General features: G+C 42.8%; 1 protein-coding gene and 1 long non-coding RNA gene across 2 annotated transcripts in view; both read right to left on the reverse strand.

The window, feature by feature from the left end:
• Positions 1 to 8,390: 8,390 nt before the first annotated feature.
• Positions 8,391 to 10,665, reverse strand: LOC117948784. The gene is made up of 2 exons (XR_004657552.1): positions 10,118 to 10,665; positions 8,391 to 10,048 (listed from the first exon to the last, which is right to left on the reverse strand). It is a non-coding gene; the product is annotated as an uncharacterized LOC117948784 (long non-coding RNA).
• Positions 10,666 to 10,854: 189 nt separating this feature from the next.
• The window catches only part of wu:fa25f02 (uncharacterized protein C11orf24), a 5,140-nt gene continuing 1,079 nt past the window's right edge, over positions 10,855 to 14,915 (reverse strand). The window contains exons 2-4 of the mRNA XM_034879793.1: positions 14,470 to 14,570; positions 14,189 to 14,336; positions 10,855 to 13,214 (exon numbers count right to left, since the gene is read on the reverse strand). Of these exons, the coding sequence (XP_034735684.1) occupies positions 12,121 to 13,214; positions 14,189 to 14,336; positions 14,470 to 14,496 (1,269 nt within the window). The 5' untranslated portion in view covers positions 14,497 to 14,570 and the 3' untranslated portion in view covers positions 10,855 to 12,120. The remainder of the gene's footprint in view (positions 13,215 to 14,188; positions 14,337 to 14,469; positions 14,571 to 14,915) is intronic.

The raw sequence follows: 14,915 nt of genomic DNA on the forward strand, positions 1-14,915 counted from the left end.
TTGACGGAAAGGCAACACAAGGGTTAAGTGTGGTTTTAAGGCCTGTCATAGTCTCGCTTAGCCAGACGCTCTTCCAAAGCGCTCTGGATGACGGTCTCGCCATAGTTAACCATCAGAAGTCCACCGGAGGTTGGAACGCCCACATAAAGAAAGAGGAAGGACATCCGGTCTCATCTGGTCTGAGTGATTGTCCAGCAGCAACGCAGCAATCCCGGAAGTGGAAGGTCAAGGACATATACTAGGCCTGCCATGACATATTTATGACTGGTTATGCCAAGCTGTCATAACACAGACATCTCAAACAATGCTAACTTAGCATTAAAGTATTATAATTTACTGAATGATACAACAGTCATAAACATTTATAAAGACTCCTTCATGTTCATGACAAATGTCATACCATGGTTATGATGTTGTCATGTCCACTTCAAATAGAGGTTTTAGGGTTTAAAGTAATTTATTTTTATTATTATATCATTTTTTTGTATTTCCTGAGCTGTCCCACCCCATCACAGAAAGCTACAGCGCTGTAACGGTGCAGTGCGTTCCTATTTGAAGAGATATTATCACGTTGAAAAGTTGAGACAAGTTGAACTTGGCACTTAGGCGCCAGAATTGTTGATTGGAGACAAGCACCTGCTGCGATCAAACCCATAAAAACAACTGAAGAAAATGGCCAGTGGTGCTTTGGAAAAGCAAAGTGCAGCAGTCACGTTACTGAGTGGCATCTGGTTCACAACGCGGCCTGGAGACGAGGCAACCTGGAACACGCCTTTGAAGCCAGAAAGTTGTGTTCTCACAGTTTGCACACTTAATGGTTCCCACATTTTCCTCTTAAAACTTTTGTTTTCCCTGAACCTGAAAAGGCCCTCCTGCTGTGTCAAAGTGTGTGTGGGTTAGCTGTCAGTGTGGGTGTGCTGGTCCCGTGTGTGTGCGCATGCAAGAAGCAATTCATATCAGCATTATTGCCCAAATGGCATATTTTCAGGAAAACAGACAAGCAGTCTGGTTTCCAAACCATTAAATATTAGACTTCATTGCATTTTGATTTCAAAACCAGCATGGAGGAATCCTTCCTTCGCCCACACAGGGAGCAACACATGAGCAGATTACAGAGAGTTGGTCTTACAAAAAGCCAATGAGAAGAAAGCTCCCAATACTTTTGCAAATTATTTTAAATAATCATTTTAGTTTGATTTCAGTCTGAATTTCCCAGGTTATTGCATCATATGAAAAGGAAAAACCCTGCAGCTGATAACACACAACAACAAAGTGGGACGGTCAAGAAGCAGTCAGTCTGTCAGACTGGTTGTAAACAAGCCAACCCTTTATCCAGATCATGGAGGACAAACCTCAGTAACATTCCCTCACGATGGACAGGACACAGGTCCAAGTTAATGTCTCGTCTATGGTTAATCATTATCAGGGCTAGAACACAAAAGTAACTAAACCCAAAGTCCAAAAAAACCAAGCAACCTTGAGGAGGGAGAGAGACACTCCTGTTTCTAGACACGTGAGCGATCATCAATCATCAGGTGTCAATCATCAGTCCTCATCAGCCAATCCCCAGATCCCAGCAACCACAGGGACTTCATGGGCCCAGGAGCCGTCACAGCCCCGGAGAAATCCCGGAAGTGGAACGCTATGGATATAGACTAATGTGAGGAGTACTTAATATTTTTTCATTATTATTATATAAAACCCATAAGAATGTAGGAAACATAGTATCTGAGTATAATCTCTGAACGGTAACAGTACTTTCAAACAAGAAGAAAGGTCCAATGGACTCTTCTGATAAATAGTTAAAAAGTCTTTATAATAATGGTGGAACTATGGGCCTACTAATTGTCCACAAAAATTAAAATATAAAGTAAAAAAAGACAAAATCTAGACTTTTTCAATATAATTCAGTAGAGTACATCTTTACTGAAGCTGAGCAAGTAATGTTAGTTAACTAAGCCATCTTTTCATTCCTAATAAATACCAAGCCATTCAAAACTACCTTTCCATATGAAACATGCACGTTTTATAGCCATATGTGAGCTGAATCCTTTGATAAAAGCAGAAAAGGTAGGATTCAAAACCCAAAACATCATGCGCCCCCGATGTGCCAACATCAATGAAAAGTTCATGTGATCCTAATGTAAAAAATGTATACATACCTTACATAAAGTTGCTAAAAATGGAGATCTCACACACACACACACACGCATTCAAACACACACAAACATATTGTTTTATATTGCATTATATTTGGACGTGGGTTAATAGGAACGACATCTATTTCCAGAAAACGTTAAAGTTTGGTTAAACATTAATGACCAGTGTGTAATTTATCATATCTTCTTTTTATTTGAGACAAAGTGCAGAACTTCAAATAAATTCATCAGGTGTTTAGGAAAGGAGCAGGTTGGGTATTTTATTTTATTTATTTATGAAAATGTGTATTTCCATTTAGCTTTTTTTGTCTTTTGCTTGTTAATTGTACTGTTGTTTGGTCTTATTTTTAACATTTTTTTCTTGGAAAGCATTTTGGGACTTTGTCTGTAAAAGGTGCTTTATCAAAATAATGCAACATTTGCAACCTTCTTGGCGCGTATTCATCCAGCCTCTGAGAATTACTCACAAGAACTATTAAAATAAATTCTTGGCTCAAAGCTGAGCTTAAAAGTTAGTTATCAAGCATCTGAGTCTACTTTAAGTGAAGTGGAGAACTATACCTTAAGTGTCAGTCTTAGAGATGATTAACGACACTTTGCAAAATGAAAATAATCCACAAAGAGGATTTTTAACGTCTCGAAAGCCCTTCCTCTCCTTTTGTACTTAAAAAAAAACACTAAGCATAGTTTCCCTGAACCCCCTTACCCACAGCCAAGACGGGGGGGGGGGTAATCATGTTTGATTATGTGTGCATTGATTCTGTCTACTGCAGTCATAGTGTTGTTTGATCCGTGCTGTTGTGAAATGTGAGTACATTCCCAAGTGGGTCCTGTGTATGAAAATATTTAAAATAAGATACCTTACACGGTCCACAGGCCGAGAGGTTGCATGTTTGTGCGGTTCTGAAGTGCACAGGACGGCTGAGAAGTGTGTTTATGGTGTGCGGTGTTTAGTCTGCATGTGGCTCCCCGTGTTTGGACTCCCATGCACCGGGCTGGGGGGTGGGGGGGGGGGGGTGCTGTGCTTGTTGTCTCTGTTGTGGCTGCATTGGCAGAGATCCGGCAGATGACTAAGATGAAAAGAACTCGCCGATGCTCTGGAAAACACATAAGCGCAGAAGTGAAGTGTAGCAAGCCTTGCATGGCTGCAACACACTGCGGTACCCATGGAAACGGTGTGGCTGAGGGATGCATGCGTGATGTCAGTGGTTGAAAGTGTTGGGACTGCTGTAGTGGTTGCTTGTAACCCGACGTCCATCCGTGGAGACATGCAGAACATAAGGAGAGAAAACTGACAAGGCCTTCACCTCATCACTAAAGAAGTCCAAGTAAAGGAAAGACTTTATAAAAAAGGTTAAAATCCAGAGCTTGATCATCTCGATGTGTCAAGAACCGTTCGAAATTCCTGGATCTCACACTTCCCACGGTGCAACTTGAGAACATTTTTCATAAGAGTATTTCTGCCTGGTTATCCTGATATTTGTACTTCTAATCCACTCCATTTTAGAGACAAATACTGTACTTTATGCTGTACTACATGTGTTTGACAGCTTTACTTATTATTCTGCAGACTAAGAGTTCTTGTAAATGATGTTGGAGTGTTATAGATGGAACTACCCAGGATACACTGTACTGCTTACATGTATGCATTAGAAACAACTGTCCACCGGTTTAATATATAGTAATAAAACACGGCTGAAAGTATGAGTACTTTTACTCTATGGGGGCAGTAATATATAATACAGAAACATGGACTGAGCCTCCACATAGCCCTGACAGAACGTTCCCCATTATGTAAATGGTTATGTATGTTATGGTCCCATACACTGTTCGGTCTGTTTATTGGGAAATGTGTTTGGTTTTGGCCGGATATGAGAAGGGATTCAACCCAGCCCAACCCTCTGGGAAGGTAAGATTACACTCATCCAGGTAGGCTTCAGGTCTCCTTCTCATGTTAAATGCACCCCAGAGGGAGTGTTACTACATTCATTAGTCCACTTTATCTTTACACAGCAAATACTCGTTTGCTGCTTTGTTAATGTTCTAAATGCTGAGTGCAGCCCCTTTAAGTACCTTTCATAACTTTGATTTTGAATTCAACACCAGGCTGAAAAGCAGTACTTTGCTGCCCTCTTTGGTTTCAAGATTGAAGTCTGTTTCACCTCTGCCTACACCCAGCATGCACCAGTGATGGGTGTGGTTAGAAATAAGCTTTTAATATGCTCCACATCTCAAAATCTTTAGTTGCACCGCAGATGCCCCTACAAAGTACGTACTGTTGGAGGCAGTACGCATACAATTTGGACAAACTACTTCTTCATAGCATTGCGCTTTGAGCCCCTGTGCTCATGTGCGCAGTGCAAAGGATTGTGGGACAGAAAAGCCAGAAAAGCACTCTGGCTTGCATACTGCACAATGTGAAGTGGATGCAGTAGGATATTGTGGTATTTTTGGCATACTCTGTATTGGGAAGTACAGTACTCTTCTAGCTGGGAGGAGGCTTAGGGGAAGACCCAGGACTAGGTGGAGGGACGTCCTGCTGGGAGGAGGCCTAGGGGAAGACCCAGGACTAGGTGGAGGGACGTCCAGCTAGGAGGAGGCCTAGGGGAAGACCCAGGACTAGGTGGAGGGATGTCCAGCTAGGAGGAGGCCTCGGGGAAGACCCAGGACTAGGTGGAGGGACGTCCAGCTGGGAGGAGGCCTAGGGGAAGACCCAGGACTAGGTGGAGGGACGTCCAGCTAGGAGGAGGCCTTGGGAAAGACCAAGGACTTGGTGGAGGGACGTCCAGCTAGGAGGAGGCCTTGGGAAAGACCAAGGACTTGGTGGAGGGACGTTCAGCTAGGAGGAGGCCTCGGGGAAGACCCAGGACTATGTGGAGGGACGTCCAACATGTCCTGGGAACGCCTCGGGATCCCCCAGTCGGAGCTGGTTGATGTGGCTCGGGAAATGGAAGTTTAGGGTCCCCTGCTGGAGCTGCTGGCCCCGCGACCCGACCCTGGATTAGAGCACGATGGTGAATGGATGGATGAATAGATGGTTGCACAGATGGACGGACGGACAGACAGATGGACGGATGGATGGTTTGGCCCGGCTCACTTTTGTAACCTGGTATTTTTCTGTTTTCATTGCCCCTTGCAGAGAGTACCCCCTCAATAAAAGTGGGATTCTGAGCTGATCGCCATAGTGACGCCGCATGGAACCACCGTGACATCGCCCCTTCCAACGCAGTGGCTTATCTCGCTGGATTCTTTAATCAGCAACCAACCAGAGGAACGTCTGTACTTCTGTAACTGACCACGCCGCGTCGTTTCTTTTAAATCTGGGTCGAGTGAAAAAAGAAAGTAGCAGCTGCTATTGATCATAGCTTGGCTATTTAAAAATGGTTTCTTTGTTCATGATGTCATGCATTACGATTCCGTCTGACCAATCAGTGGTCTGCAAGGATTTAACGCCATCTTTTAAAATGGGCTCAGCTAAGGATTACAGGCTATTTATATTACAGCCCCGTGTCTAGCCACCGGATATTACTGGCTACTGGGGGATGTGATATCCACTGGAACTCAAGAAAGTGTTGTTCTGCTGAAATTAATGGAATCCAAAAGCTAAGCATGTACATGTACTGTATATGCTGTGAAAAATTGTGGAATTGTATTGAGTTTGGACGACAAAAAAAAGTTTGAGAGGCGACATCACCTTTTATGTCACATATTCAATCTCCAGATCTATACAGTGCAGAGACTTACTTTTCTTTGTTTAGAAGCAGAGACATGCATCGTTTTCAAGAGGTCCTCCATGAGATTGTAGTCCATCCAGGAGTTTTGGAATCCAGCCTGGAATTACAGTGTCTTTGTACAATCACTCCATAATCATGAATCCAGAGATATAATCTCTCCACCTAGTCCTGGGTCTTCCCCGAGGTCTCCTCCCAGCTGGACGTGCCTGGAACACCTCCCTGGGGACCCCCCCCAGGAGGCATTCTCACCAGAAGCCCGAACCACCTCAACTGGCTCCTTTAGACGCGAAGGAGCAGCGGCTCTACTCCGAGCTCCTCTCGGTTGACTGAGCTTCTCACCCTATCTCTAAGGGAGACCAGCCCCCCTCCTCAGGAAACCCATTTCGGCCGATCTACTTTCAGTCTTGACGTGTGATTTCAACAGATTTCTATTTATAGTCATATAACAATGTATATATTCATGTGACACCCGGCAGCATACACATCCTGACAGCCCAGACTGTCCTGAAAAGAAAGATGTGTATAACTTCATTGGGCATCACAGGGTTAAGAGATCTTAGAGCATGTGGAATCCAACTAGGAACATTTTGAATCTACAGCGGGTGCTGAGGTGAGTTTGAGGAGAACCCCCTCTCCTGCAGGACTTTCTGCAGGAACTACATGCATGGGAACTTTCCTAGCGGGCAGTTTGCCATCTGATCAACAACAACGGCTTAGAAAACCACAGCAATAAAATACTGGATTCTTTACAGTAGCCAAGTGGAAGTTGTTGTGTGTCCCCGAGGCGAAGGTGGAACGGTGAGAAATGGGATCGATCGAACAGCTGACTCTCTGAGGGAGCCAAAGGGAACCGCTGGCTACATCTGGCAGCGCTCTGCAACTCGGATCACTGAAGGCTCTCTTCATGTGGAACTGGACATACGGTCAGGCAATACTAACTAGCTGTGTTACAAACCGGTGCGCTACATAGTGTGGTCGCCATTTTTTAGTGGTGTTCCAGTTCTCTGCGGCAAATTTCATTCACTATATAGACCACTATGACATACCCAAAATGCACAGCAAATATGAGTGTTCATACGGGACACGTTCAATCTAAAAACTGTTTCCGGGTTGAACGACTTATGAACGAGTTATCTCTGGTTTGGTGGGGGTGTTTCTCGTTCATTGGCTGTGTCACAGCTGATAGCCAATCAGCAGAGACGGGTCAGGAAACCCCTGGTAAAAAGGAAGACCACTTGCGCACACAATAGGGCTTTCAACGCACCCCCCCTACAGTTTGATAAGCTGCGTTTTGTCGGGGCTGAGCGTAGTTGAGGCGTACCCTACACCACAATGCAATGTGGTGGTGTTGGAGAAGAAGCAGAAGGCCTCTGTGGAAAGTGAAAAAGAAAGATGGAGCATGCTTTAGATTCATCCATGCAACCCTTAATGTTCTTCTGAGTGCTCGCTTTGTTTAAGGGACATATTACAAGTATTGGTGACACTATACTTGAAGGTATCTACATAAGAGGGACATGACAGTGTCATGACACATAAATCCTAACCATAACCTTAACCATCTGTGCAAAGTGTGGATGTCAAAAAATGACTTGTTTATGTTTATGGCACATTCATGACAGTGTCATGTCACTCTTCTGTAGATACCTTCAAGCAAAGTGTAAGAAGTATTTTTGTTTTGGTTAGTTTACTACTGACATAATATGTTTTTAGTGTAGTGTCTGGAATCCGGTCTGGCCGTTCCCGATGTAGTTCACTATTTAATAAACACCGTAGAGGGAATAGGGAGTGACTGAATGAGGGAACGGTTTCCAACAACGCTTTTGACTCAAACACCAGCAAAGATCAATTTTGGTTTTTTTTGTATTATTTATTCTCTGCAAGTAAAAATATCTTTTTAAAGTGCATTCGTACAATGTTGAGTTGGCACAAGCAAGGTGTCCATCAGTTCCTACTGAACACAATCGGTCCGGCTCTTCCGGGACCTTCGACAGCTCACTGTGGAATTATTGACATCAGAAACTGTGAATTACAGTTTAAAAAAAAATAAAAAAAAATCATACAATTATGGAAATGCTTTATGGACGTACTATGACATCATCAGAATATAATATGGTCAGACAGTTGATTCCTTTGGGTCATCACTGCGGAGCATCTTTTGTAATCTCAGGACAACCACTGGTTTCTCTTAAACATTAGTGAACAATGAGCTAGAGAGCGCACTATGCAAATTATCCCAAAATACCAGACATAAGGCATTGATTACCTCATGTCTGAATACTGAAAGTTTGTATCTTATGATTTAAAGATGGTTGGGGTTATATCAACATCATGAAGAATTATTTTGAGAAAACTAAATTAGTGATCATGAGAAATTAAGACTAAAGTATGGAAGCTGAGATTGGCCCGTTTTTTGACAGAGTTATGTTTTCTGTGTAAAGATAACGTGGGAAATATCTCGTACCGGGGAAAGAGAAACCAAAGATTTTTGTTTTTTGAGGATAACTGAAATAAATATCCCGTCTTCTCAAAGTAACAGAATAAAAGGGGTTTTCTTGAGGTAAAGAAATTCATGTTAGATTTTCATAAGAAAACTAAGTTTTTAAATCATCACATATCTAGTTCTGGACTCAAGGGGATGAAGACTTTTGTCCCCACTTATTGGAAGACCTCGTTACCGAGATACCGGGATTGAACGTCAAATTGTCGTGACCAAAAATGAACGACGACACAGCCGCTCTCTGCTTCCATACCGCTGCTCTTGTAAACAAATGGAAATGTTCCATGGGTTTCTAAAAATAGATATTTTTTTCAAAAACCGTTCAACAAAACATAAGCATCAGGTATGACACAACATCAACACTAAAGACATGGAAAATTAACACAAAGTTTGCACGTCCAATACAAAAAAGGTTAGGGTCAAACAATAATGCGTTTTCTATACTGCAGAAATAGTTTATGGCACAAACATTAATTTTTCATTCAAAAACATCTTCTGCTGTGTGAGCTAGATCACCCATAGATCTTCCTCCTTTTACTCAGTCACATATTAATAATGGCTTTATGTTTCCCTTGGCTCTATCTCACGATAATGTGCTTTAGTGATTATTTGGCTATTGTACGTCAAGAATGAACCCAGAAGAAGAAAACAAATAAACGGGTCCAGAAAAGAGCAAAAGGCAACAGTAATTCAGTCCGTAGCATAGATATTGCTTTTCTTCTGTCCATAATCCTTAATATCATATCTTTCAGCATGTGTTCATCACTTTGTCAATTCAAACTATCTGTGCATTCATGTGTAGAACTACCGTACCCATAGTTCGGATTTGGGACTGAGATTCTAACAGTAATCTATCTTATGAACCATAATATTTCACTCGTTATGGAAAAAAAACAATGGGAACTTTCTCATTATAAGAAATCCCATAATTATGATCACATGTAGGATAATTATGAGAATGCACCGACCTGATACTGATATCAGGCCGATATTAAGAGCTGGGTCAGGTGACACTGGGGTCGAGCTATTCTTTTTTGTTCTTAATTTTAATAAATAATTCTATAAATGTGTATCCATGTATTTGTTATATTCAGTATTACAAAGCCCAGCCTGATGGAGCCTTCCACTCATATAATGATCCCAGTCACGTTGTCACCGGAAGACTTTAAAAGAAAATACTAAAAAAGAAGATGCTAAACAAAAATATCAAAGTGAGGAATGTATGGCTATGTGAATATGAACGGGAGTGGGTTCCATTTCACATCCTCTCCTAGTGTGTTAATGTGTATAAACGTACAGAGATTAATAATACATTTAATAAGCTTGATTCGATTCTGAAGGACCTAAAAACAAAATATAATGTAAAAAAGTTCGGTGTAATAAGCAAATTCAACCTTTTCGTTCAGTATTGATAACAAAACGAGTTAAGATGACACCGTATGAATTAAGGTGACAGTTTTTGTCTATTACCATTTATGTTGTGTGTGTGTGTGTGTGAGTGATTGAAATCCACTAAACTAAAACTGGTTGATTAGTCGGATGAGATCGGTGTGCAGGGACTCGGATCGGTACCCAAAGCTCCGGTATCGGGAGTGAAAAAGTTGGATCGGTGCATTTATAAGTAAGTCACAAAATATTATATAGAAGTCATAATTTTGCTGAATGTAATATTTCTAGGAATGAGGATGAACAACTTCAGATCTATGTTCATCAGTAAAATATTAAACAACTAAACCAAAACACGAGGAAATGTACAGCGAGGAACTTATGAAGCTATATGAAGAATCTGTTTAGGAATTATGGACCAAATACAAAAGAAGTTGAGCATTCAAAAATACATTCAAGGTCTATGAGAAATAAAGAACTACAAAATGTATCGCAATAAACTAACATGGCCCTGTTCGCATGAGTCACAGCAAGACGTGCAAAAACACGAAATATAGAACAACAGCTGTAATGGCATCGGCATTTATGAAAGCTAACGGAATGCACGGAAATCATAAGACTGAAATCTAAAAGAAATATTTGGGAAATAGTGGTCATTTGCGATGACGGCTCTGGATGAGTTCATCTCATCTCGTACGGATACCTCCAGCAGAGAGAGACAGGACCAGTGTGGGCTCAGCTAAGTGTTAGCCTAGCCTCCAGTCCTTGTGCTAAGCTACATGTAGGCTATTATCACATCAGTCTGTAATACATGTGCAGGGTTTCCCTGGAGGACGGCAGGCCTGGAGGCCCGCCAGGCCTAAGCTGCCCCCAACCAGGCCTAAACCAACGGGAGTTATTATAATAAAACTTTATGTATTTCAGATTTGGTTTTTAACCCTCGTGTTGTCTTCCCGTATAAATTGAAAATCAACACTTGACATTCTTTATCAACGTTTTTAACTTAAGTTTTTGTCCCTTTTAACACTTTTCCTGCATTAGACTTGTCCCATTATGTCTCATTGAAACTACAAAAAAATAAGTTAATTTAGTTTTCTCAAATCTCAATTTGGACAAACTAACACAATATGATCACATGCTCATGATACAACATGACTCGATGTTTATATTGAATTATTGCCCAGCCCTGTTGATATTTTGCACACACAGCAGGTGGGAGTCTTTCATGACACGCATTACAGCGGCAAAGATTAATCCATTTATCAATTAGTTGTCAACTATCAAATTATTCTCCAACTGTTTTGATAATCAATTAATCGGTTTGAGTCATTTTCAGTTTAAAACAGTGAAACTTGAGTGATGTCAGCTTGTTAATGTGAATTTGTTCTAGTCTCTTCTCTGTGACAGTAAACTGAATATCTTTGAGTTGTGGACAAAACGAGACATTTGAGGAGATCATCTGAGGCTTTTGGGAAACACTGATCCACTTTTAGAGACCAAACAACTACTCCATTCATAAAAAGGTAATAATCCACATTATTGCCAAAAAGAATATTCACTAGTTGCAGCCCCGATACGCATCAGAGTTCATTCCCAGTGTAATGTGTTTTAGAAAGCTAATTGAAGTGCCTGTTCCAGTAGGGTCGAGGTGGACCGAGAAGTCTGAAAACAATATCCTGGTTATTTATTTTAGTCACTTATGTAAACTAAGTTCATTACTAGAAAATTAAGGTTACCTCTCAAATACATTTAGTGTCTAAATTCATATAAACTTGATTTTGTTGTTGATATCCCTATTCTTTAATGAGCACTGCACCTCTGTGTGAGGACATGCATCTAAAAAGATACAATAACAAACAATTTGACAGATTGTTTTCCACCAGACATTGGAAACATTGAGCTTGTTATCACCTTGGAAGCCTCCTGATTGGTCCAGCAGCCCTGGAACCATCTACAGCTGGTCTGCCCAGCATTGTGGAGAAGATTCCTTCGCGGGCCAACAGCAAAGGGCTTTGCACGTACGCACAGAACTCGAGTTACATCCACGTAACCTCCATTTATGATGCTCAACATTTGAATAAACAGGGACAAGCTCTTGAAATTCAAACCATTAAAGAAGGAAAAGCAGAACGAACGAAGCGCTAAGTGGAGCTGTTAAGAGGGAAACAGATCAGCAACTGCTTCAGGGTCAGTTCAGTGAGATGCTGGTCAGCTTAGTCCATTCCTATATTCCATGAGCTCACCTCGTGAATTCAGATCACCTGCGTTTTACCTCTCAGTCCGTCTTCCAATCCCGTCTCCTGGCACAAAAACAACCGGCAAGCTTTCTCTTCCTCGCCCTCCCTCACACCCCAGAGTCGGAGTACATGCCGTTGATCAGGTAGTCCACCTGGGTGTAGTCCTTCCTCCGGTAGCTCTCGTAGGCCTGCGTGACAAACACGGCCACCGTGACCAGGAAGAAGAGCAGGCCGAAGAGCAGCACGGACAGCAAGGACGCCGTGTCCACCAGCTGCTTGGTTAGAGGAGCCCCCGCCACGTCCACCGCGGGAACTCTGGGTCCCGGGGCGACAGGCGCGCTGCGACCAGTCGGCCTGCTGGGACTGGTAGTAGGTCCTTTGGATAGAGAGGTCTGAACTGGTGGCTTCCCAGTACTCCGGGTGTGATGTGGCGTGGCAGCTGATGGTGGTGGAGGGGAAATCTTTGTACCATTGGTTGTAGTCATAGCAACGGTTGGGTTAGCCGTTGTAAGTCCAGTTTTTGCTTTTACAGAGGTCTCGGGATGTGCGGCTTTCGATGTTTCTGCTACTGGTGGTGTTGTAGACGCCGCTGCTGTAGCAGCTGACGGTGGAATTATTGCTGTTGCTTCTAAAGTCAGTGTTGTGGACGTTGCTGTTGGAGCAGCGGATGGTGTACTTATTGCTGTTGTTTTTGTAGTCAGTGTTGTGGACGTTGCTGTTGGAGCAGCGGATGGTGTACTTATTGCTGTTGTTTTTGTAGTCAGTGTTGTGGACGTTGCTGTTGCAGCAGCAGACCGTGGTGTAGTTATTGCCGTTGTTTTTGTAGTCAGTGTTGTGGACGTTGCTGTTGCAGCAGCAGACCGTGGTGTAGTTATTGCTGTTGTTTTTGTAGTCATTAGGGTTGTAGACGTCGCTGTTGTGGCAGCAGAAGTCCCAGCAGGCTGTATAGCTGCGGCTGTAGCAGCACCGGTGCTGCTGGTGGTGGTTCCACTGTGAGCCGCCTGCGTGGCCAAGCCTGTGGTGGTAGAAGGCGGGGGTGGCGCTACAGAGTCGTTTAACGCGCGGCTGACCGAGGTGTGGCTGGTGGGCAAAGACGAGTTGGTGGGAAACTGGTCCTCCTGTTTGGCTTTTAAGGGCCCAGCGGTTGCATTTTCACTGACATCACCATTATCACCCGGGGAACAAATACCTCCATTAATGTCTAAAGGGAAGGAAAAAAAAAACATTAATGAACCCTAAAACATTTATACTATACTGTTTACGTAACCAAAGCCTATGGAAACAGACAAAATGTAATGAAAGAAACACCGATGAAAGCAGCTTTCATATGGTCAAACTAAAAAGTGCGGTGGCAGGACTCTATTGTGCCTGTTTGAGGTAACAGCACCACCTACAGGGGGATTTGGGGATTTTTCTCCCCGGACCCTTTCTTCCCATGGGGTATTTTCCCGTGATGTCTTTTCCTATGTCCATTTGAATTCTTCTTCACAGCTTCCCTTGACCTCATGGATATTTCACACTAATTTTTTTACTATTCGACTGCAGCCTAGCTGTGGAAATCAAACGCTGAACACTACAAATCTAAATGGACACCATGGGTATGTCTGGTGGGACCCGGAACCCTTTTGGTGACGTAAATCTGTAGATTAAATACTAAACATACCACTAAAGTGTTAAAAATATACAGAGTCCCCCCCCGGGGTCAGCTGAGATAACTAAACCGTGGGCACAGAATACACATTGGTTCCTCGTTTTTATAAACATGCGCAAAGTAAGAAAGATATTCACAGATTCAAACTTCTGGGATCAATTACTCCATAGCAAAATGATCATAAATCACAAATGACGCATCTTTCCTAACGTAGTAAGGTTAACAATGACCTACAAACTAATTTTCATCAAATTGAGCCGTCCTCCAACCTGGAGAAATAAGACTGGTCTCTAGTAGGGACCGTCTATAAACTACACAGACACAAAAATATCTGTTCATTTAATCATCTAATAACAGTGTCTCCACACTTACCTCCATTATAACATGTCTCCTGCTAGTTGTACTACAGCTCTTACTTTTAAAAATAAGTTTGGAGACATTACATTATTTAATCCTTAGTGTGGTATTGGTAGTTTTACTAAACTTCAGGATCTGAATACTTCTTCCATCCCTGTCATACTCACGAGCAGCAGAGCAGTTAGCTTGTGTTGTGTTCAGGGGCTGGGCTGGGCCCTTAGATCCTGTAGAGTCAGTGAAGAGCAGCAGACAGAGGAGGCCAAGACACACCAATAGAGTCAGCTGGAGCGTTGAGGGACACGAGGACATGGTGGGCTGGGGGGTATTGACAGACAGAGACACATACAGACACACACACACGGACACACACACACACTAAACTAAAGCAACACACTCACATAGGCCTAAAATGGATAGACACCCAATAGGCACAGTCAGGTGCACGTACCATCGACTTGCACACACACGCAAACATTCGGAGTTGAGGCTCAGCTGGAAATGGGAGGATGGAGACCAGCAGGACGTGATGGCAGCATCCACTCTCTGGACCTACACAGGACACCAACACAACGGCAGCCATTAGAGATGTGGAAGAGACACTTTCATGTACGCTGATTCCTAATGAAGACATAAGCCTTAAAAAGAGGGACTTTGTCCCTGCTCTTGTACTGGGACAGTGAAGTGTTCCCATGATTCTCCTGAGCACGGTATTAACAACTGGAGTGACTATTAACACTGCTTCCAATCAGCTGCAGCACACCTCCTGGCATAGTGACCTACCCTAAATGTAAACAGGAAGCACTCAAAGGTCGGTACGGATCATAGACCGTATATATATTGATGGACAGAGCATCCGGTTCGGAAAAGTGCAACCACTGCGGAAGTAACTTAAAC

This window comes from Etheostoma cragini, chromosome 8 (genome assembly GCF_013103735.1).
Source record: "Etheostoma cragini isolate CJK2018 chromosome 8, CSU_Ecrag_1.0, whole genome shotgun sequence".
In the NCBI taxonomy this organism is placed as follows: domain Eukaryota; kingdom Metazoa; phylum Chordata; class Actinopteri; order Perciformes; family Percidae; genus Etheostoma; species Etheostoma cragini.